The 25,317-nt window shown below is 45.3% G+C and overlaps 1 protein-coding gene across 2 annotated transcripts in view; it reads left to right on the top strand.

Moving 5' to 3' along the window:
• LOC126548170 (box C/D snoRNA protein 1) overlaps positions 1–25,052 on the top strand; it is a 47,797-nt gene extending 22,745 nt beyond the window's left edge. For both annotated transcript variants that reach the window (XM_050196299.3, XM_050196297.3), the window contains 2 exons: positions 16,318–16,442; positions 24,872–25,052. In XM_050196299.3, coding sequence (XP_050052256.1) covers positions 16,318–16,442; positions 24,872–24,951 — 205 coding nt within the window. In that variant the 3' untranslated portion in view covers positions 24,952–25,052. The remainder of the gene's footprint in view (positions 1–16,317; positions 16,443–24,871) is intronic.
• Positions 25,053–25,317: the final 265 nt, after the last annotated feature.

The raw sequence follows: 25,317 nt of genomic DNA, 5'->3' as shown, positions 1-25,317 counted from the left end.
GGCTGTAAATGCCCAGGGTTGTAGGTACTATGCTTTGCGGTAGCAGGAATGAACAATAAGAAAACCGAGGCAAGCGGCGCATTCCAGTGTCACCCGTTAAAAAAAAAAGAAAGGGTCAGCCAAGTGTCGACGCTAAACAAGACAAAATCAACGTAATTGTGCGTGAAATAGGACACAAATAAGATATGAAATGAGTGAATAATGGACAGGAAAAAGACACAGTATAGACAGATATACAGTCAAACCCCGTTACAACTAACACCACGTTAACGAACATTTCAGATTAACGAACTTTTAAGAAATCCTATGCCGACTGCTTATAGTTTCATCGTAAAATATTTCACTACTACGAACTTCAGAATAACGAACATTTCAGAATAACAATTGTTATTTAATTTCCGTGTCATCTTAACAACACCTCAGTACTACGAACTCGTATACCGAAATGCCAGGATTCTTAGATTTCAGTGTATCCGTCACGGCAGTTGGAGCTCTAAGCTAGCAGACGACGCAGTGCAAAGAGCGGGTGCCTTGCAACTTGCTTCCCGCAAAAACCTGAGATGGCGCGGGAGGAGAACTATGCGGGCAGGGACTTTTTTTTTTGTTTTTTTCCTTCTCCGTTGCAGAGGCAACGACGCACCAGGTTTTGTGAGTGGAGAGGCGGGAAGCATGGGCTCATAAAACCTGACGGTGCGGCAGAAGGAAAAAAAAAAGTAATTAACGCTGAAGTGGGCCTTTTCTTTTTTTCCTGTTGCGGAGGCGACGACGCATCACATTCTTCTTGCTTGTTTTCTCAGTTGTTCGCGTGCTGTCACCCGTATCAGGCGTGTCCATCTTGTTTTTCTTCTGGTTATAGTATTGTGTTAGAAGTGCGTGCCGGCGTTCGCGTTGCCATGATCTCAACAACTCTAACCACGGCGAAGAAGCGAAAGCAGTTTTCTTTGAGCGAGAAAGTAGACATTCTTCGCGAGATAGAAGACGGGAAGAAACAATCCGTCGTGGCTAAAAAACGTGGAGTGGCGCGGTCGACGATCGCCACGATTCTCAAAGATAAAGAGAAAAATCTTTAAGCACCGGCAAGAATCTCAGCTCACCCCTCGGCGATTTCCAGAATATTGACGCAGCAGTGCTGACTTTGTTTAAAGATGTGAGAGCACAGAATGTGCCCGTGTCAGGCCCAATGCTGCAGGAGAAGGCGCGGCAGTTCGCTGCAATTCTTGAGGTCACCAGCTTCGAAGCCTCTTCTGGCTGGCTCCACTGTTTTCGCCAACGAAACGGCGTAACCTGGCAGTCGGTGTCTGGCGAGGAGAAGGCAGCACATGAAACAGCAGCAGCCACGTGGAGGGAGGAAAGCTTCCACGAAATGGTCGTCTTATGCAGCAGGTCATGTTTTTAATGCAGACGAGACGGCCTGCTTTTATCAGCTGCTCCCGGACAAGACAATGCATATTAAAGGAGAACAGTGCAGAGGCGGCAAAAAGTCGAAGCGTCACGTCACCGTGCTGTATTGCTGCAATGCAGATGGCACTGAAAAGTTGAAGCCTCTGGTGATCGGGAGGTTTTCGAAGCCGTGCTGCATGAAAAATGTAGTGTCGCTGCCATGCTAGTATAGGGTGAATCAGCGTGCCTGGATGACCCGCGAGCTCTTTTCCGAGTGGCTGCTGACGGTAAACGAGAAGATGAGGAAGGAGGGGCGGCACATTTTGATGATTGTGGACAATTGCTCGGCGCACATTGTCAACATACGGCTCACCAATGTGCGTCTCAAGTATCTGCCGCCGAACTGCACATCAGTACTTCAGCCACTAGACCAAGGACTAATAAGGAGCGTGAAGTCGCACTTCCGGAAGCGCCTTGTTCAGCGGCTGCTCATCAACCTGCGCCTGCAGCACTCGACAGCCATCAACGTCTGACAGGCTGCGGAAATGCTGACAGGCGCATGGTGGAGTGTCACGTCCACCACCATCCAAAACTGCTGGAAGAAGGCCGGCCTGACGATCACAGATGGCCAACCACAAACCGATGAACCGGCAGCGGAGGACAGTTCGAGCGAGCTTTGGAGCAAGGTGGCCGAGCAGCTAGCCGTCGATCCTTCAGTCAAATTTGACGACTATGTCCAGTGTGATGAGGCAACGTGGACCTCAGCGGAGCTTACCACCGATGACATACTGTAGAGCGTCCAGGGCACGGCGACTCAAGATGAGGAATGCAGCGACAACATGGACGATGACGTTACGGCAGCACCAGAAGACCGTGACGAGTCCGTGTCGGCCGCAGATGCGTTGGACTGCTTGCGAAAACTTTGCATATTTATAGCCAAAAGCGGCCCAGCGACCGAAGGCATGCATAAGAATGCGGACGGTCTGGAATCGTTCGTGCTGCAGAGTCTGTGCTGCACCCGTCAGAAGACGATCACGGACTATTTCAAATAAATGTGCCTTGTCTGACGATCACGTGTGCATTGTGTGAGAAACGAGTTCAAGGAGGTACCGTTTCAAAGTTGGGACGTTTGCGTTACTGAAATGCTATTGTTATGGCTAATTTTCGGGCTTTCACTATAACGACCTTTCAGAATAACGAACATTTTCCCACGGTCCCCTGAAGTTCGTTATACCGAGATTTCACTTAATCAACAAATCGTTTAGACCACCATTTACTTCAACCTTGTTTTCTTTAGCAGCGACACTTGGTTGACCCCTTAACTACCATATAAAGCCAAGGAAAGCATAAGGGAAGTAATTTGTAGTTTTAATTGAAGTTTAGGAATGATAAGCTAAAGGGCTACAAGTGTTATTTGCTTGCTGCTGGAAGGGAAAAAGTGAAAGACACTACCATATATACTTGAATCTAACACACACTTTTTTTTTCGATCAAACGGGTCCCAACATTGCATGCCTGCTACATTTGAGTATGATGCTAAATCTGAGTTGCCAAATTGCCATCGTCATATCAATATGGCCCCCTTGTATGTGCTTCGAGCATAGCTGCCGTAGCTTCCTCCATGTGCTGTAGTATGTGTACTTAAATTAGCCCACCATCTATTTCCCAATTTTATTTCTTTGCTCTCTCAGCACAAAAGTGCCGACTGTGAGTTCATCATGTTGCCACAATTAAAAGGAAAGTCATCATTTGAGCGGAAACGGACAGAAATCGGGCTGCATCACGGGCCTTCAGAGTTCCCGTAACTTGCGTGTGGGACTGGCGCAAACAGGAGAGGCATTCTACTCTGGCGGCTGCTGCGCATGGCGTGGCCGCGCGGGCCCTATCTTGAAAATAACCTGCGATGAGGACAAATTCTTCTACGCGTCTAAGCGCACAGTGCTGTGTTCTCGTCACTTGGTTCGCATTGAAGCGAGAGGCAGCACGAAGGTCGATTCGCTCGTTCCTGCTACCAAACACTCCCTTCCTTACTCCAGTGTTTTGGTAGCGAGTTTCTGCGGTAATTGAGTGAGACGTGTTCATGTTTGCTTGTGCGTGCATGACACCATGCTTGTTAATTTAGTTAATGCACGAATGTTTACAAGTTTATATGGACGAAAAAACTACTATCTTTACTTCGTGTAGCCGTCTACTACTACGATGTGCCTCATAATCGGATCGTGATTTTGACATGCAAAACCCCATAATTTAATTTTTTTTAAATGTGAGATAAAACATACTAAGCGGGGAAACATACTATCTGAAGTCACCAAAAGATTCAGCAGACTCAACTGTAGTTAACATCTACGTAATGGGAAGCGCTGCAGGAATCATTGCAGCATGAGAAGTCGCCACCCGCCGAACTGGTGGGGCCCAAGCGGCCTGAGACGCACTTTATCGTTTTCCTACTGTGCATTGTTTTAAGACAGGGACGGAAAAATGAAACAAAATTGAACTGGTGTGTGACGCCGGAATATGATGCTGCCAGACCGAAACATGACGCTCACTTGTGGTACCTGCAGCAGGGAATGGCGGTGCATTTGGGTTATTGCCCTGCACTACCAACGGCACTACACTACACGCATTGTGAAACAGATAGGTGAATATGCTTATTGCAATAGGGTTGGTGACAATAGCTGTGAATGAGAATGTGACAATGTATGAGGAAATTTGCTGGTACAGGAAGAAGAAACTGAGTGCACGTCAGTATTTTCACGTAACACGGGTGGGCGAATACCGCAGGAATGCTGCTGTGGTGGGCTCCTACCAAACTCGATCGTGTGTGCCTTGCAGCTTTTCTTGTTCACATGGGATCTAGCAGCTGAAAAATGTATCATACAATCGCATTTTGGCGATGTGCTGAACATTGGTGCTGAGAGATTGTGTTTTCAGGGAACATACTACAGTCAAATGCTTCTACAACAAATGCCTTTACAGCGAAATGACCTGTATAACAAAGGAATAATTCTGTCCTGGTTCTGTTGTGAATGGTGTGGTGCACGACCTTTACAACGAAGTGGCCTGTTATGAATGCTTTCGGAGGCCCCAAGCACTTCATTATACAGGGCGATAATTTTTAAATTTTTTAAGCTAATTTTTAAGACAAAGAAATTGGCTTTGGCAGACAGTACAATTCTTGTTGTTGAGCTGGATTATTCGAAGAGGCGGACGTTACTACCACGAGAAATATCAACACATATCCAACTAATTAGCTAAAATTGATCAATCAGCTTCCTAATTACATACATTGCAACACATATTACAATTTACAAATCATAGCTGGTGAGATTGCAGTATGCATCCACTTGAAATTAATTTTTAAGATGACACCAGTTTCTAGTCGAACCCACTTATAACAATATTCAAGCGTCATGAAATTTCTCTCGTTATAACTGGGTTGCATGAAAAATAACAAAATAGGGGGATGGCAGAGCTGTTGTGAAAAAACTATGATGGTGGGGAGGCCAGTGCCGCTCCTCACTACCTTCCTCCATCTGGCTGCTGATTGTGTTGACTTGTTTAACTGTTTAAAGGGGGACACGGGTTTTAAAAACTGAAAATTGCAAAAAAAACGATTTTTGGGAACTACTTGTTTCGGCATCTGTAATGCCTGATCTACACCGTATCAAAACGATTTGCCCCAAAACGTACCCTAAGTGTCTAAAAAAATTATTTTGTCAGCACGGATGGCGAGAAACAACCACAAAATTGCGCAGAAACACTGGAGTTCACAGAACTATTTCTCGTCTTTCCCGCCGCTGAGCGCCGCCATCTCGGTATCCTTCGAAAGCTCGAAGTTCCACCTTTCAGTGCCCTGCATCCTCGCCGACGAGTTTCTTTGTTCATCGTATTACGAGCGTAAGCGGCTAATCGACCTTCTGTAAAAAAAAAGTTTGAAACTGAACACGCGTCCGCGAAAAGCGAAGTGCAAGCCGTCTCTACTTCCTACGGCAAGAAAGGGGAGGCGGTTATCCCAAGGCTCAGACGAGCTGACAAGATCGTGACTGAGATAAGTCGCTGCGTCGTGCAATCTCACACCACATCGGCAATAACGCAGCAGCTCTCTGTCCCCGTGTGTAGGTTTACTTTGGAGACCGCAGACGATGTGCCGATGCCTATTCCCGTTTCCTCTAGTGCGTATGGAGGTTCATGTTGGTGCATTCCAGATTCTGTTACGAGCCTGTACGTGTGCTTAATGTCTACATCACTGGAAGAATTCTGCAGTTTTAATTGTATTGTAATTATTATTTCCCGGTTTTGAAACTTCAAATTTATATTTTACCAGTTTCTTTTAGTTTTTTTTTTCTCAAGTACAGTATAGCGTTTTTAAAGTCTCAAATTTTGGGAATTAGCACTGTGTTCCTTCTACTCATTCAATTCTCATCATTCTTTTTTCCCCCTGAATGCAGGCGAGTCTGAGAGTGCACAAAAACTGTGACATAGTGTCTTAGGACACTTGAATATTTTGAAATGCTGAAGAAATCACCAACAAAGATTCACATTCTTAAAGCTGCAACTTTAGAATTTTGTACCTTTGGCTAAAGTACAGATACAAACATCCAAATGACAACTTGAAGTATTTGAACATCCAGGAACATACCTGCTTCATTTTAGCTATGTTGTTGCAGTAAATTTTTTTTGCAAATCACATCCCAAGTTTTTAACAAAAGAAGCATTGTAACTACTTTTTGTTATTGACTTCAGAAAAAGTCTAATTGCATATTTATAAGCAGCCCACAAGATTGGATGTGTCTAGAGCAAGTATCAAAAATGGTTGTTCTGGATGCCATGTCCCCTCATATTTAATGCTGTTTGTTTCTTGTACTTCTCTGAAAACACAAATTTTGGTCTCCATGTAATATTCAGGCCTCGATATCTCAACACCAAGAACAGAGAGAACTCAACTTTTTTTTTGCAGAACGGAGCCCAATGTGTACTCTTAGCAGTATAGCAAGCACATTTCTTTTGTTTTCGCTTTGGAAATTAATTATTTTGCTACTTCTGCCACATAGTTGCCATATCTTGTGGGCTTGTATTCAATGGGCTGTATAATATCTATTAAGGGTCAAATAAAGAATGTGCTTGCTATCTTTCATTCCTTAGTCTTTATGCTATCTAAACGTGCCTTACAACTCATTTTTATTGTGCCATTTATTTTCCATTGTGGCCTTAAACAATGGAAGTGAAATGTTAATTATCATAGGAACTAATTGACAAACAAAACTAAAAGCATAGTTGAAATCAGCACAAAAATCTTAATAGGACTAGAAAGTTTCATTAATATTGATGTAGAAGAGGATAACATTATTTCAATAAGTGTCCCCCCTTAACTTTGTTTCCTGTGCTCTCCGATTGCGTGTAACAAGCTGTGTCTGTCGGCGTTCAAGAATGGCACTGCTATAACAACTGCAAAGAGCAGTCATGGATGGCAAAGTACATGCGAACTCCACCGAGGCATCACATTGGTGGCCCCCAAATGGGCCTTTTAAACAATGCAAGTAGGTTGCCGTGACGGCCTCCTAGCTTCAGAAATCCAGAAATAAGGCTGGGGTGAGATTGCCACAAGGAATTTCGCCGCATACTACTCACAGGCTTGCATGAAAAAAGCCTCATGTCCGTCAGCCTTGCCAATGCTTGCATTATGCGAGGCTTGCTGGCATCCTTTTCCAAGGCGTCTAGGTGCTCCACATAGTGCAGCAGAAGGTTGCTCACGAAAACGAAGCCCTGGAGGGACCGAATCATCTGCACGGTCATTTACGAGGACAACATTGAAGCAGCCTGCCCCACCACATCATCGCTGCCGTTGTCGCTGTCGCTATCTGATGCAAGCACGTTCGTGACGATTGCCTAATCGGTTAGAAGTTCTGATGTATCTAATGCGTCGTCCGCATGCAGAAACTCTTAAGGCCCATTCACACTAGGCCGAGCTGACACCGATTTCGGTCTGCCAGCTGTCGGTGACAGTGTTTTTTACAATTCGTGTCGGCGCCTCTGTCACACTGTACCGATGCCGAGCTCTCCGCCGACCATCGGCAGATTGTCAGCGTTGGTACAGTGTGATAGAGGCGCTGACACGATGGAAAAAATGCGGTTGCCAACAGTCGGCAGACTGAAATTTGTTCAGGTTGGCCTAGTGTGAGTGAGCCTTTAGAGTTCTGAAGCATCCTCGTCGTCTGTGGAGCAAAGGTCAGGCATCATTTCGTCGGTAGGAGCTTCGCAGGCTTCGTATAAGTCACTGCTGCCTTGGACAAAGCAAGCTTTCTAAAGCAGTTCCGCACCTTAGAAGCACTTACTTCAGACCATGCACCAAAGATAAAACTGCACCGCCATCAATAGACTGATCTTCAAGTCTGGTTGCTCCCTGCTTGTCCGCGTGGCCATGTCCATCAACAAGACTAACTTGTTCATGCCGATCATGCCGGCAGCCATAGGCTGCAAGCCTGCCATCGTGTTCAGCGGCAGGAAAAAAACTTCCATGCTTGGAGCTTAGGCATGGAGTGGTGGGCATTGCAATTATCTAGGATGAGCACCACCTTCCTCTTAAGTCGCTCGATATGTTGACGAACTCCAGGAGCCACTCATGAAGAAGTTCTCACATTATCCATGCTTTGCAGTTGTGAAGGTAGCGCACTGGTATCCTGGCAGCAGCGGGGATTTTTTGATTTCCCTGTAACAAATGCAGGCCACTTGTCGCTCCTGTCCATGTTGGTGCACAAAAACACAATGAGGCGCAGCTTGCTGTTTTTGCCACCCTTGCGTGTGCCTCTTCTGAGTGCCTACATCTTGACGGCAACATCTCGAAGAACAGTCCTATTTTGTTGCCATTATACATTTGAGTCACGTTAATTTGAACTTTCGGTTTATTCGACCACTGTGCTCTTGTCAAAGTTATACATATTCCAATGGGCGAAAATGCCTGGTAATTCGAATGCGCAAGCATTTGCGATGGTTAATTCGAACATACTGTGCTCAGAGAATGCTCTCAGCAGCGTGCCAAATCATGCGGCGGTGCTTCCGACCAGAAGATCCGCTGGCAGCCATAGGCCCACCGCGGCAACGCTAGGCCTAGCTATTTCGACGTTCGTTACCAAGTTTCTTGGTGTTCGGTGCTTTGTTTTTCATTAAAACAATGCGCCACTGTTAGCAATGGCACAAACTCCGTCTTCGTAATCCTCGCCAATGGCTTCGAAGCGCAGAGCATGGCGCGTTGCATAACGCCGTTTCTCGAAAGTCAGCTTCGCCCTGGTACAGCAATGTTATGCGGTGAACCATACCAAAAGTTAGAAAGGGCAATTGTCATGGGTCATGGTATGCTCCCTGTAAATATGCATACGTGCACCTGCCGTCTCCTATCACAGTATGAGCACAGATACACCTAATGAGTGTACTGGCAGGCTTTGAGAGCTATTTCGGACATGCCTTTGATGATTTGAGCTCTTCTGGGCAGTAAAAGGTATGCATTCATTTTTTCAGGCTGCCCGATTTTTCTAACGTTTTTGCGGCCCCTAGGGAGGCCGAAAAATCAGACGTTGACTGTAATTTATTAATATGTGTGTATAAATCTTATGGAACTTCCCACTCATGTGTTAGATCAGTGAACATGTGCCACTGCAGGTAAGTGCTTCATTCAAATAGCTTCCTTTAATTCGAACAAATTTTTGGGTCCCTTCGACTTCGAGTTATCAAGATTCGACTGTATATGTCAGTGTCAACGTAGATGGCGATGGTGCAGGGCAGTATTTCCTCCACCCCCTTCTGCTTTGCCTCCACGTCAAGTGAAGCTCCCTCGCCGGGGATGGCTTTGTAAGCAATGCTGTGCCTCTCTTTGAAGCGCTGTACCCAGCCGCCACCTGGCTGGAAGTTGTCGGCCGGGAGTGATGATGATGATGTGCTTTCAGTTGGAACAAAAGGGTATTTACCTATTATAGAAAACGAACTTTAGCGGTGCCATGGGCTTCTCCTTTGCCCCCTCGTGTCTGCTCTCATGAACCAGTATTAAATGACCTCCTTGAAGTCAGGTGGCGCTAATTGTCCGTAGTTGATGCGCTCTCTAACACACCTGGGCTCCTAAATTATGTATCTTCGCATTACGCTAAGCTATCACGAAATCTTAGAGCTGACACTGTGGCTTTCTTTGTCTGGGCCAGTCATAGGCTACCATTGGGGCTTGAGTAGCTTGGGTAGATAGATAGATAGATAGATAGATAGATAGATAGATAGTACGTTTATTCGTATCAATTTTCATACACAAAAATCAGGCCTACCAAAGCCTCACAAGGGCTTGAGTGGCAGCGCCTGGCAGACAGCGAACATTAGCAAAACAAAGGAAGAATAGAGGTATTGCAACAAACTCGACAAGCAAAAAGAAAAAGAAAATTTAACAACTCAGAGAGACAGATATGGAGACATAACTATTACAACATCAAAAGGGATGACAGCAATATGAAATTAAGATAGTAACACTCGATTAAATAATTATGGGGTAGGAAGCAATGCAGAGACATGCCGCAAATTTTTTTTCAGGGTGTATTTTGTTCTCATGCGGAATACACTAGGTGGCATACTATTGAAACAGGCAGGTACATAGTATTGACGCGTGCGCTTTCCGTACCGGGTTGAGGAGCGAGGAATGCAGTAACGGTATTTTGGTCTTAAATCACGTGCAGGAACATAAGGAATGGTGAACTGACTGCACCAAAAATGTTTAAGCACAATGGTTTCTGTTAATAAAGCGTTAAAATTTGGAAACTTTAATCTTCTGAAAATATCAATGTTATTACCGATGGGCAGGTCGAAGGCAATATTCTTTAAAAGTAAACGCAGAAGCGAATTCACCCTGCGCTGCCAGCGAACAGTGCAGTGACCATAAACAGTGATTCCGTATCTTAGTACACTATAGGCTAGAGCGTGTGTAACACATTTGCGGACAGAAAAAGGCATAAAATATCTAATATTATACAGGACACAAGATACAGCACGAAGTCTTTGACAAACTAAAGAAAGGTGCGAGTTCCAAGAGAGATCACTGTCAAAGATCAGGCCAAGATATTTGACCGAGTGCGCATATTTTACTGGAACACAGTTACAATGAGAACAGGAGGAAGTATGCAAATAAACAGGTGGTGTTGTCTTGAAGTTGTGTCCCATGTTTTTTCATGGAAGCACTTTAATTGCGTTGTGGTAGTCAACCTTGTTTCTGTGTGATTATTCTTCGTTCTGGTAATAGTGAATGTTTCCTTGTTATGATGAGTTATTGTGTATGGTCCATCATACAAAGGATCAAACTTCCCAGCTTTTGCGGAAGTCTCATATCATGCTTGAACGGCCATTTCATATGGTGCTGATGGGTGCTTTTTGTCCTTCTTGGCCTTCATTTCACTTGGGTAGACTCTTATATTGTCAAACGCTTCTTCCCTGGCCGTGTCAATGTCTTCTTGGGGCTTTTCAATGTCTACTTCCAGTTGGTTGTCAATTATTCTTCGAGGTGTATAATTTAAACAACAGTTCGAAAGGTAAAGTCTTGAGTCTAGCGTGGAGCTGTGTGTTGACTTCGAACATTGTTTTGGCAAGGTATTCACATGCCACAATGAATCTTGTTGCAGCGTCTACAGCCGTTATGAAGTACTTGTTCTCAGCGGCTGTGTTGATCGGCCCTACGTGGTTGATGGTCACTGCATGGAAGGGGCACTTCCCTCGAATTGAGTGTTCCTGGTTGTACTCCAGTAGCATGGTTGTGCTGTTGACATGTGTGGCATTCTCTCACATATTGCGCAATGTCTTTGTCTGTGTTCTGCAGTAATACCATTTGGACAGCTTGGGCTTTGTTTGCAGGGGGTCTCCGTGACCTGCAAGATTGTGGTGACTCTATTACAGCGGACTGAAGTGATTTGGGCACCACGACATGTTGTATTGTCTTGTCGTGTTGGGTTGCACTGTGCATTAGCATGTCGTTGACTATCTGGTAACATTTCCCAGCTTTGCTTTGTGGTGCCATTTCACCAGCAGTCTCGATGTGTGCAATAATGGTCACCAGTTCTGCATATTTGTGCTGGGCTTCACAAAGGCAAGAATCATTTGCCTTCAGCATGTACACTGCATTGACCATTCTTGATAGTGCGTCTGCTACTGTATTTGTCTTGCCAGGCATGTGATGTACAGTGAAATGGTATGGGGATAGGTATAAAACCATGCGTGCAAATCGCCTGTTGAAGTTCTTTTTCGACATAATGTGTGCTACAGCCCAGTTGTCTGTAATGAGCTCGAAGTGTTCTAGTCCTTGGAGGTAAAGATGGAGACATTCTGTTATGGCCAAGTGAGCTGCAGTTGCCTCAAGTTCTATCGAGTGTTTGTGGCTATCACTCTAGGTGGCCTTTTTGCTTGCATATTCGATTATGTACTCGTGTGGTGTCACTGTTTGTTTGGGCAAGGACTGTTCCAAGCACTGTGTGGGAAACGTCGACATATACGTGTGTCGATAGACTTGGGTTGAATGTTGCCAGGATAGGTGCCTTGGTTAGTCATTCCTTTAGTGCGTCTATGGCAACTTGGCATTCAGGGGTCCACTGAATGATGGCGTCTTTCTTTGTGAGAAGTGTCAGTAGTCTAGGGTTTTTTGAGAAATCTTTTATGTATTTGTGGTAATGTGACACAAGTCCAAGGAATAACTTCACCTCGCTTTTTGTTTGCGGCACAGTATAGTTCGTTATTGCTGCAATGCGCTGTGGATCGATCGTCACTCCTTCTTGTGATATCAAGAATCCAAGGAATGGTATCTGTTTTTCCGCAAACATACACTTACTGTATACAACATGCAGTCCTAGGTCCTGAAGAGCCTTCAGTACCTTACCAAGCACTTCAATGTGTTCCTCAACGGTGTCTGTGAAGTTGCACACATCGTCTATGTAGACAACCATGTGACCGTTGTCAATGAGCTCTCGAAGACCTTCATTGATAACATTCTGCATTTCTGCAGGAGCGGTGCATAGGCCAAAGAGCATTCGTAATGGTTCGAAGTGTCTATCTTCTGTTATGAAAGCAGCTTTAGGAATGTCTTCTTCAAGTAAGGGTATGTTCAAGAAGGCTTTCTTAATGTCAAGCTTTGACAGATATCGCGATCCTACAACTTTTCGAAGGAGTGTGAACTTTTGGCATGGGGTAGGCTCGCTTGACTGTTTTTGCATTTAAGAATCGGTAGTCTACACACAGTCGTTTTGGTGTAGTGTCCTGGTGAGTCAACAAAAATTACTGGGGAGGCATAGGCAGATGTTGATGGCCGGATTGTACCTTTTTTAATTCACTCTTGTATCTCTTGCCGGATGAACCTCCTGTTGGCGTCACTTGTGCTGTAGGGCTACACCCTAACCGGTTCCTGGTCGGTCAGCTCAATTGTGTGTTCGACATGTGTGCACAGACCCATGCCGTTGTTAGGGTGGGTGAAGACATTAATGTTGTTCAGCAGAGAAGCCTTCAACATTTTTGTTTGACTCTCCTTGAAGTCAGCAGGAACAGGTTTATGTATAATCAATTGGGCAATATCTTCTGCTGAAAGTAGTGTGGGTGCTTCCCATATGAACATTGTCTTCACGTCAATGGCTCCACACACTTCAATGGGCTCTGGCCTCACTGCAAACTTGCTTCGGGATCTCGATGCTTTCATGCTTTGCGAGGTTGTCTAGGCTTTTAAGTTCTGTTAAAAAGTTTGACATCGAGGGCTGTGGTTCCAGAGTATTCCTTGTCAGTTCGTATGAATCCCTTTCTTTCCGTTTCATAATATATTCGATTGTGTAGATCACATTGTCAGTGCGCTCAGTGTATTCAAATGGAATGGCTTGTCGCTAGTCAAGGTCTACCATGACCTCATATAGAAGGTTCGTGATTACTTTTGCTTCCGCTGTCGCGCAAGCGCCGCCAATAGCAATCCTCGCTTGAGTCACGTCAGTAGGATTGCATGAGTTGTCAAATGTACTGCCCAATACACAGTTCACTTTCGTAGCAACCTCAAAGTTGTGGTTTTGTGCAAACTGTTTGTAAATTAATTTTATCACAAAGCCTGTGTCCCATAGTGGATGTGACATGATGCCGTTTACATTGGCTTGTAGTATGATTTTGTGCCCACCTCAGTCTGGGATAGCAACACTGTTGATGCTTTGTGGTGTGCTTTTCGCTTGACATTGTCTCGCGGCTGCTGCTTTTTTGATCTTCCATGCATGTGTCTGGATCAGGGCCGTCTATCGCTCTGTCTCCCTTCTTTTTGCAACAGGCACACGTGTTGGCCGGTAGACGTGTGTATTTTGGTGTCATAGTGTTTGCAGAGTCTATTGTATTTCTCTCGGTCGGCTTCGGAGTTTTGCTGAGTGTTGGAGGTTTTCTGTAGTCGTTCAGTCCAACATCTCGGCAGTCTAGCTGTTGCATGTAATGCAAGAACTCGCTGATGGTTCCACATCGGAGATCAATGGCAGAGATAAATCAATGGCTTTTTTTCTTGCCAAGGATTTGGAAACGGTTGTCAGGAAGCTACCCACTAAGTTTTTGAAATGTTCGGTCCTGTCTGCAAAAGGAATCATGGGCCTACTGAAAGTTGACATTGAGAATACAGAGACTCACAAACCGCTTGAAAAGGTGGATATTGGGCACAAAGCAGAGCAAATAGTGAAAAATTTCAAAGTGAACCAAAAGAATGTGTTTCAGTTTCAGATTGAATGTAAACAGTTCTTGATCAGTACAACAAAAAAGGTCCTAGAGAGAAGCCCTTTGCGGTTTCCTTTAGTTAAGGGTCTATCCTCACTGGACCCTCGACGCATGTCTTCAGAACCAGACGAATGCCTTGCAGGCATTAGAAAAGTGTTGGACACGCTTATCACTGCGGGTAGAATGTCGGATCACCTGCAGGTCTGGCTGAGTACACGGAACTCTTGGAGGAACAAAAATACCAGCTTCGACAATTTAACTAGGGTACGGATAGATTGGATGAGTTTTACCCTGAGCTCATGAAGTTGAGTCCATTGTACACCAAGTTGCGGAAGGTTGTTAAGCTTTTGATTGTCCTCAGCCATGGCCAGGCTACTGTAGAATGAGGATTCAGTGCGAATAGACAGGTCTGTGTAGAGAATCTGAAGGACCTGTCATATGTTTCACAGCAGTTTGTGTGTGATGCGTTTGACAAGGCTGGTGGTATTTTAAATATTCTGATCACCAAAGAACTAGGATTGCAGTGTCAGCAGCAAGGAGTAAGTACGGTGCGTACTTGGAAGCTACAAAGCAGGGAAAAAGACTCTTAATTGAAGAAGAGATTGACTCAATAGAAAAGGAGGAGAAAGAAGCTTGAATTAACAGTTGCCGATCTCATGGCTTCAGCAGATGCCTATGCTGGAAAAGCAGAAGCAGAAACTGATTTGACACACATTGTCAAATCAAACAGCCTCAGAAAGACTGCAAAAGCCAAGACTGATGATCTCAACTCTATGAAGCACCAAATTCAGCAAAAGCTACTCGCGTTCTCCTGAAGTTCCAACAAGGTGCTCGGCAAGTGAGCTTTTTTCGCTTTTGTGAAATAAAGCAGTATTGGACAATACTGCGCAAGGGTCGAGTGCAATGTTAACACTTCAAGACTACTACTTTTTCTTTTATGCATGCAATATACATAATTTTGCGTGTTCTCTTTGTGCAATAAAAATGTCCCGACTTTCTTGCAGCATTGTTTTTTGAAGCGATCAGGCTCATCGCACTGTCGACTTGATTTCCCATTTTTAACTTACTTTTTCTTTGCGACCTGCTGTGGTTGCTCAGTGGCTATGGTGTTGGGCTGTTGAGCATGAAGTTGTGGGATCTAATCCCAGTCACGGCGGCAGCATTTCGATGGGGGCGAAATGGGGAAACACTCGGGTACTTAAATTTAGGTGCACGTTAAAGAACCCCAGATGGTCTGAATTACCGGAGTCCCCCACTACGGCGTGCCTCATAATCAGATCGTGGTTTTGGCATGTAAGACCCCATAATTCAATTACTTTTTTCTTTGCGAGCGAAAAATATTAATTTTTAAAAATATTCTTTTGTAGTAAGTGTAACCTGCACTAACTACAAATTTTTTTTCTTGCCCTCCTGCCGTACTCTAATCTTTGTTTTTGATTTACTTAAGTCTGTGATCTGTCCCCCCATTCCCTTTTGCCTTCTTCCTTTCCTTTTGTCAATTGTGTGGATGTTTTTAAACCGAATAACATTTTTTGAAGAACTTCTACATATAGTATGAGCCGAAGCACTCTAATAGATGGCCTTGAAATTCTCCATGGGTTGCTTGAAATTCCTTGAAAATCTTTGAATTTCCTTCTTTTCAACGTGTGTTGTCTCTACCCTTCATATACTGCAATTCCAAAGTGTGTGATAGCCAGAACCACTTGAGCGAGTGTTACCCATACAGACAAATATGGCGATGCAGACTCGTATGTATTAGTTGTTTTATCTTGTTTGTCATCCAATTTATGCTTTTAGTACATGCCAGCAGTACAGACAGTGCCAAATTTTTATACAGTATTGTACTTTATGCGATTAAAGTCCAGTGTCAGCTGCTGACGTTCTTGATACATGCCGTGTCAGAAATGTGACGGGCCGCGTTTTTGTGACTGTGTTTAGTTTCTCAGACAGGAATTTAGCCGAATCCTATTGTTAAGAAAAATGGAATCTGAAGCAAATATTATCCAATTCACCCATACAAACTAATCCACTTTGTGGACAGTGTGCTTTGAATATCTGTATTCGATGATTCCATTTATTTCAGCTGTGACTCTTCCATTGTGCTGGGAAGTTGCATTGTTATCAAGTGATTGGTCATCAATGTTATAGGAAAGGCAGAAACTTATTGGCTGTGGTGATCATGCTTTATTTGCCATTTGTTTCCTGTTTTAGCTATTACAACCTGGACTTGTCAGTGAGCCTGGAGCACTGCCTGAAAGGAAAAGTTGTTGTGGAATACCCAACTTTCACGGTCGTTCTCACAGAGGACTTGTCGCAGTTCAACCTCATCAGTCCAGGTTAGTGAGCTTGACTTTCATACAGAATCGATGCAGTTCTGTTAGTGGCTGCCATACAGCTCTTGGACTGTCTTTTGAGAAGCAGCTTCACCAGCAAAAGTGAAAGTATGGGAGACACCCTGAATGGCGCGAACTTTCTTCATGACCGGCATTTCGATATCGTGCAGGTGGGACCATATCCTCACAATCGCATAGGACGCCATATGGCATCTGAAACTTTGACTGCCTTAGAAGGGATCAGGGATGTTAGTAGGTCTGAAAAATGAGTCGGTGCCTAAATGAATTCTTTGTCCTTGGTTTGTCATGGCTATGTGCCCTGTCAATGGCAGTGTTACTTGCTCACTGAAGGTCATTTTGCATGTCTTTAAATTTATGTTCATGCTGAATACAGTCAAACCTTCATATATCGAACTTGCAAAATTAGTTCAATATACAGTGAACTCTTGTTAAGACAAACTCAGTTAAGCCGAATTCTCGCATATAACGAACAACATAGGAACTTTGGTTTTCCAGACTCTGAGCAAAAAAATTCTGCTTAAGATGAACCACCTCAGGCGCACTCTTCGGTTAAGACTAACATTCAGAGTGACCACCGCCACTACCAATCCTAGAGGCTAGGGTGCCTCGGTGCGCCGCGCCCGGGGGCGCGCGCACTGAGGTACTCTACTGGAGGCTTGCATCGCACATCGCTCGTGTACAGAGGCGAAAACAAGAGGATGAAAAAAAAAATAAGTTACAGTGACGTTTCACTTTGTGAATGCGGGTGACGTGCAAGCGTATGGTTGCCATAGTGCACATGAAGCTATCGGCCCTCGGTACGCTGTAAGGATTGGAGTCGGGCATGAATTAGATGATAGCTGGCCCATGCCATCGTCCAACTCATCCATGCTGAGGAAGTTGTTGAAGTGAGAGACTTGTTCTCATCGAGAACGAGGAATATGGGTTTATTTACAGTATTATAACATAAGTTTCACAGCAAGACCTGCCACCCTCTCTTTAATGCTATAGAATACCTGTATGTTACCAGCTAATCCGACTCCTAGTTCTCATCTCTCCGCTAAGCCCCGGTAGCACAGGACGTGCCTGCTTTTTAGCACTGTATATGCTTCATTTGTCCTCTTAACCTCACTGAGCCCTATTATATCCCATTTAATGCCCGCTAATTCCTCCAGTAGCACTGCTAGACTCGCCTCACTAGATAACGTTCTAGCGTTAAACGTTGCCAGGTTCAGATTCCAATGGTGGCCTGTCCGGATCCAGAGATTCTTGGCACCCTCTGCTGCGTCACAGGTCTGAGCGCCGCCGTGGTCAGTTGCTTCGCAGCCACTGGGGACTGAGGAACTTGTAATCGTTCGTAGCTCTCTTAATGTGAGACGCCTCACACAAATTGTGGTGGAAATGATTAATTTCAACTTTACCCTGCACGTCTAAAAAATTTGTCCAAACCGTTTCAGGGGCCTCTAAGGGGGGGAGCATGGGTTATTGGAGACAGAAAAATCGTAAAAAGATTTTTCGGAAGTTTTATTTTCGGTATCTACAGCTATGTTTCCACCTGTCTGCCAAGTTTCTCGTATTTGTACTTGGTGTTTTAGTCATAATAAGAACTTGTACGGCGAGTTTTGGTTGAATTCGAAAAAGAATTAATTCAGAAACGTGCTTTCTTTCTTGATGCGCGGCCACCGTTCCATGCTGAATATTGTGGCCATCTTGGTCATGTTTGAAAGAGCGGCCTTCCTTCTTCCGTTTTGCGCCAGCACTGCTAATTTTCTTCCATTGGTTGCCACATAATAAATAAAAAAGCAGACTATTTCTTTCCCTTTGGCTGCTTGCCATGTAACAAGACCGTGCTACTTGATTGGCAGAGCTGGCTGCTGTCGTCTGCCAGTTGAGCCGGCCTGCGCGCCACCGCTGTGCTGAGACGCCATTTTGAAAAACTATGTATGGTGACCGATAATCGTGCAACAATGCTTGGCTCAGCACGGAAGTTCCTTCTGCTTAACAGATTTGCAAAGAAACAAGAAGCGATGCTTGACTATCTTAAATGACATTTGCACTTCACAACGCGTTGAAGGTGGTCATACTGCCTTGGTGAATGGCTACCGAAAACGGCTTTAGGCCTAGTGCATCGGCCAGCACGCGAAGCATACAGCTGCAGCACACACCACGACATGGTGATGCTACAGCTTTCCGATGTGCAACGAAAGAGTATTTCTGCTGAAAAAGAAAAACATCTGGGAACTTGCGGCATCAGCAGTGACAAAGTGGAAGCCAGACTGTTTTATTATGGCAGTGGTGCAGTCGACAGCCCATTTGACGAGACGTGGATTGTCAAACTTGATTACCGTAAAAACCGGAATATAGGTCGAACTTTTTTTCAAAAAACCATTGCGAAAAGTTGACCCTAGTCTTATATACCGGACATTGGCGGAAAAACTACGGAAGTCTTGCAACAATGGGCGGATGAAGTAAAGAGCTGCCATCAGCAGCAGCACGGCGTGGCGACATTATGGCATCGCCAATTTGCGTTTACATTGTCACAGTTATTTTGGTTAAAGGCTGCTTTTTCACATTTTGTTTCAAGATGAGCGGAAGCAGACGGCAATTCACCGTCGCCTTCAAGAACAAGGCGATTGAGTGCGCGGAAGCCCACGGCAACCTCGCGGCACAGTGCTAATTTGGAGTATCCGAAAAGAGCATTCGGTACCGGCGGAGGCAGAAGCAGCAAACCAACAGAAAACGTCATTTCGTGGGCGGACCGCAGAACTGGAAGACAAGGTTGCTGAGTTCGTCCGGGAGCTGCGTGTAAGATCGCTGCCTGTGACTGCCGAATGCATCCGTTTGAAAGCGGTAGAGATCGCGCGCGCCTCTGGACTGGGCAGCGAGAAGCACTCGTCATCCGACTCTAGTTCGGACGACTCTGATCAAAGGCATTGCTCTGATTCGGAGTAGCGCTTGCGCACTTCGTGCCTTTCTGTGTACTGTACACCCGGCCAATTTTTAACAGTATTGCGCGACCATCAACCCGCGTGTTTGTCGGCACCTTATCATCACGGCACAGAGCGCCGAAATAACGAAAGTAAGTGCACGTGTACACATGCCTGTATCGTGTTTGTTCCGCCACTCAGCGCCGTTAATAAAATGCTGACAAGCACGCGGGTCGATGGGAGTGCGATAATGTTAAAAATTGGACGGGTGCACATGCGAGCAGCATTTAAATAAATACTGCCACTGTTGTGCATGATTCGCATTTGTTTCAAGGTAAGGGTGTCTTTCGGTACTTTTGCCATTGAAAAAGATTTTTTTCATTTTTAGAATTTGTTAGTTGGGGGATCGACCTATGTTCCGGTCCGACCTATAGTTCGATTTTTACGGTAGGTAAACTAGCATTTAGACATCAACAGGTAATTGAACTATATTTCTTGTGGTTTTAAGCATATAACTTTGCAATAACATGCATAACATTTGTAAGTTTTATTACAATATATACCGTTAGTTTTTTGTACTTTTTTCAAAACACAAATTTTTGGCTCCATGCAGTAAGAGGCCTCGATATCCCAACATCCAGAACAGATAGTACCAAAATTCCGCCATACCTACCTTTCATGCGCGAGATAGAGCCGTGATCACCGGCTCACCCTCGCACGTTTTCACTTACACATACGGCGCGCGGTGATGGTTTTATTGCCCTTGGACTTTATGTGGAACCTCACGGTGACGCCGACTGCAGAAATGCACTTGGAATGTCCATATAGTTTCTATCGCAATAAAAAAAAAAAGCCGTGTGTTATAATCGAGTAAACAGTGTTATCGGACATTGGTGAGCTACGATTATTGCTTGAAAATCTTCCTATGGTGGGCCGAAAATGTGTTTTCAATGAGAGTTGATGTGTGTTCAGTGCATTCACTGTTCCCTAATCTCTGCCAGGACATACGCTGCCACTATCACACTGTAGGGGTCAGGCACATGCGTGATGACTGGTCAAGTTCGAATTATTCGCTGAAGGCCAATTTTAGGATCGAAATAACGAAAGTTTTGGCCCATAGAAATGCATTGGTGCCGGTTGGGGACCTTCGATCTGGATCGAACTAACGAGAGTTGAAATAACAGATGTTTATTATATACAACACATTCCCCTGGTTCCTAGTTCCAAACTTTCGTAAGTCATATCACGAAAAAAAAATTGTGAACATTTGTTGGCGTCAATACTAGCCATAGTGTTGCCCACGCCATGCAGGCAAGCAGTAGCTTTGCAAATGTGAAAATGGGTAAGTTCCTAGTGTGCAGGGGTATTTGTTTTTAACCATTGCAGCAGGCTCCTGGTTTGCCTTTTACTGCATTCTTTAAGCTTGCAAAGCATTGTCAGGTCAGGGCCTCCTCATACTTGATTATTGTGTTCGATCAGCTTTTTTGTGCAAGCAAGGTAGTACAGTCAACGACCGATTTTTCTGACCCTCTAGGGAACGTAAAAACGTCCGAAAATTCAGGCAGTCCGAAAAAATGAATGCATCAAAAAAACGCACCCTTTTTATTTTTTTCTCGGATCTAGAGGTAAAGGGCGAAGTAACAGGCTTCCGAAACCCTGCCACAGCATCAGTGAAGTGGCTATAAAAAGAGGCGTTCAAAAACTCTGTATGCAGCCGACTGCCGGTTTATTATGTACATGTGCATCGTCGGGCAGCCGGTGTTATTGCTGCAGTGGCTTGAAGAACTTGTTGATTGTTGTTTTGACGGCGTTCTGGTTGCATGCGATCATATTCGCCTCGATCTGAGCAAGGGTCATGTCAGCACTGTACACCGATGAAAGAGTCAACAGTGCTCGTGTCAACTCGGCGCTTGTAGGTGGCGCAGGCATTGGCTCCTCATTTTCAACATCGGAGTCTTCTGAATCCCCCACAACCCGACGGACTATTTCCTCGTCAGTCAGTTCTGCGCGGAAGTCGAGCTCGTTGTCAGCGTCAACAAACTGTTCAAAAGTTATTTCCGTGGGTATGGAAACCCCAGCAGAGCGGAGGTCGTTGATCACGTCGTCCGACGGTACTGCTTTCCGCGCTTCGATGCCATCGGCGAGGACGACGAAGACGGAGTGGGTGCCATCGAAGGCAAGCGAAATCCTCAAGTTGCGAACAGTGAAGTTCGCTGACGAGCGTCGAAGCACCTAGGCCTAGCGTCGCAGAGCACACTTGACACAACAGACAACCACACACCACGCTAGCCAAAATGTGGCCTGCGCAAACAAACAAACAAAATGGCGCCGCTCCGGAAACTCCGCCGGAGGCGGAAGTGCGGCGATGAACATAGCCAGCGTGGCCAGACCAAATTGGTGTGTGACGACTAGATTCGGCTAGTTGTGGTTCAAAGTGGTGATATGCTTCGGCTGCAAGTGGATTTCCTTCTCAAGGGCGCTGCGCGAGGAGCCAAAAGACCTTCCGTCCGTCAAAAAGTCCGGAAAATTGGACGGCGGGGGGTTCGATGGTCCGAACTTCAGATGTCCTTATACATTGATTCTATGGGGCTCGTGGCGGTGCTGCGAAGACGCCCAAAATATCAGGCATGTCCGAAAATTTGGGTGTCCGAAAATTCAGTCGTTGACTGTATAGGATGTGCTCAACTGGTGCTGGAGCCTCCACATGCTTTGTTCAATTTCTCTACAGCACTGAACAGTAATGTGGAGTGTTGCGCAATATTGTACAGTAAGGAATAAGGGCACTTGCACAGGTGGTATTCAGTATGCGAGATTAGGCAGCTACTCAAGCTTCGGTCAAAAGTCGGTCTGAAATCGACTGCATGCTGTTCTGTGAGTGAAAACACCACATGACGGGAAAGATTGCTTGTAATAATTTGTGCATACGATGTTGAAGCGTTGATAGATAAAAGTAAATTTTGTTTCATCATCTTACTCTGATGGCACATTCACACTGCGGAATCCGGCGTCTACAGCGAACGGAATTCTCCTGCCGCCGAAATTTGCGTCGTGCACACTGCTTGCCCACCGTGCTGCCGGAACGTGATACAGAGCCATCTGCCGTGTAGGACGCTCACCTCCAAGCATAGAGTTTCTCACTATAACACCTAGATGGAAATGTGGCGTCAACCGTTTGAGAGTTTCTTAAGGGGCTCTTTGCCGTCATGGGAATGACGGTATATGTGTCTGCGAGGCTTGTGTTGGCTGGTGTTGTAAGAAGCTTAATCTAAAACGTGGATATGGCTACACAAATAACGCGTTCTTAAAGTAAAATCTTCATAAAATGTTCTTGCAGAAAAGCAAGAACAGATGACAAATTGTCCCAAAGCGAGCACAAATCTTGTCATCTGTCCTCCAACTTTAGCGGCCCACTGATACTTCTTACGTTTTATATAATTGTACATGCAATAACAAGTTCTCATAGTTAAGCAAAACGTTTTTGTGTAATAATAAAGCTAAAACAGCTTTTTAAACGCAGCCTTAGTAGGAAATTAATCAATTGTGACAGACGGAACAGTGCTTGCCTGGCTCTCCAAGAACAGTTCCAATCCGAAGTCACCATATACCGACATTCCCATGCATACCACAGTGCAGCAGCGCCAGATTTTCCTCTAGGTAATATAGTGAGAAACTCTATGCCTCCAAGCAAGTGCGGGATATCCCGGATGTTCCCGTGGCATGAAACTAGAGGGTACTGGCATGGGGGAGTGGGTCCAACGGACGGATTGGCATGTGCCAAGGGTGTTGCAAAAAGCGCTGAAATTGCGGCAGCGCTGCCGTCGCATTCTCCTGAAGCTCCGCCTGTTTAGGCGGCACCCATTGGCTGAGGCGAGTTCACGGGCCTAGTTGCTGTCCGCTCGACGCGCTATCGTTGTCGTATCATTAGCATTTGTTTCCGTCGCTCTTTCTCCATTTTATTGACTACAGGTCAGCGGGGAAGAAAATCACTGCTTCCACAAACGCCTGTCAAAGCTCCCTGCAGCTGCCCTAGGGTCTCCGACGCAACAAGCGTCCGACCGGCGTGCGGAGCAGCTCATTCAGGTGAAGGCGACGGTGGCGCCACTAATTTTTCAATAAAAACATCCTCATCGGAAAGCCCGCCGTGGACCCACTCCCCCTTTCTAGCACACCCTATCGAAACTGTGCACTTATCTCCGCTTGCGTAGAGTTTGCTTGTTTTTATTTTCGCCGCTTCATCACTGCTTACAATGACAATAATAAACCGTGAGCAAGAAGAGGATGCACTGCTAGGCCTGCCGGCAAGCACCTTTCTAGCGATGCGTGGCACGCAGAAGCATTAGCCGAAGTGACGACGCCACTGGCATTGGTGGGTTCGTCCTGCTTTGCAAGAGCACGTGAAGCTTGGTCAAGCCACCTTGTCAGGTTGCTTAGTCCTTGTGCTTCATGTGGTACTTGTCGAAAAGGGCGGGACGGTTAAGCACCAATTTGATGAGCCTTTCCGATGTCGCGACGCGTTCGAAGGCTGCGGTATGATGAGCACGTCAGGCTTGGCAGCCATCTTTCGAATTGCTGTGTCGCGCTCAGATTGGTCTGCGGTGAGGGAATCCGGCGAAGCTGCCTCAAAAATCGGTCTGGGAGCGATTGGCGCGGAAGGGGCTATTCCGGTGGATCTCACCGCTGCCAAACTGGGTTCCGCACCACTCTAGACTCGGTGTGAACGCGCCATGAGCTTCTTAGAGAGTTGACGAACTTTGCCGCCATGCCCCTTTTGCACTCTGGAGTGGAGGAGTGTCGCACGATTTTCTTACTGTCGCTCGTGCAAGCACATCTCCATAGGTGATTGGGCATTGTGTTAAGAGAACAGCCCATGAATGAGGAACATATCTTCAGAAAGGAAGGAGCTAATGCCTTCCACTAAAAATAATCATTTTTCTTCAGCGTCGTGCAGTTATGTGCCAAAATTCTACAATTAGTACAGACACAGAAATTAACAAAAGCAATTTGCAGGGTATAAGAGACGTGGAAATCTTTTGATCAACTTCAACCAGCTGGGGTTCTTTCACGTGCAATTAAATTTAAGCACCTGCGTGTTCTTGCATTCCACCCTCATTTCACGATTCCCATGCTTATCAGTAGAGCACCAGAGGCACGGCCAGTACTTTTGATTGAGGTGGTGATGTAAAAAAATCGTGAGAAATTGGAAAAAATAAAACTAACAAGAAGACATAAGTGAAAATGGCTTTTTGAAGCATACTGTGCAACTGATTTGTCCGCAATGTATGCAGAAAATTGCCATGCAAAAGGCAAATTATGGCTATTGGTACTTAATTTAAATCATAAAACTTACCTGAGGAAACTAATTCTAGAGCAGCTTTTGGAAAAACCCAACTTTCACTATTTTTATTCTTCCCCCACCTCTAAATTCTGAAAAAAAAAAGGTGCGTACATGTTGTGAATTGATATTTTGCCACAGTTGCTTTGTAGTAACGCTTCTCTCTTTTTCAGAGCCATCTGGAATTCATGGGGGCACAAATCTGCCAGCTTTCTTCAATACAGACGGTTTGTCTGGGTGTGAGAATGAATGAGAGTGCATATTGGTAGGAAAATGCATAGCAGTTTTTTTCCCTGTTAAAGAGTTTTGTAAAAATGTATAATAAAGCCCAAGGCAAGTGCCCCCTAAAGGAAACGTGTGACCTTGTTTCTTTCTCCATCCTGATCCTTTGCATCAGTGTATCTGCCTTTGCTTCCTTGTCCCAAAACTCCACCCTGTTGGAGGAGCGTTTTGTGTGTCAGGTGTGAGTGATCCTCATTGTCTGTGGTTCACGGCGGTGGTGCGCGTGCACATACGCGCACGCATGCACACACACATGGGGGGGGGGGGGGGGCTGCTGACGAAGTACATTTAAAAGAGGTCGGCGAGATCCTTATTCCAGCAAACAGCTGCCCCAAGA

This window comes from Dermacentor andersoni, chromosome 1, assembly GCF_023375885.2.
Source record: "Dermacentor andersoni chromosome 1, qqDerAnde1_hic_scaffold, whole genome shotgun sequence".
Taxonomy (NCBI): domain Eukaryota; kingdom Metazoa; phylum Arthropoda; class Arachnida; order Ixodida; family Ixodidae; genus Dermacentor; species Dermacentor andersoni.
This window is presented reverse-complemented; position numbering and strand designations above follow the sequence as displayed.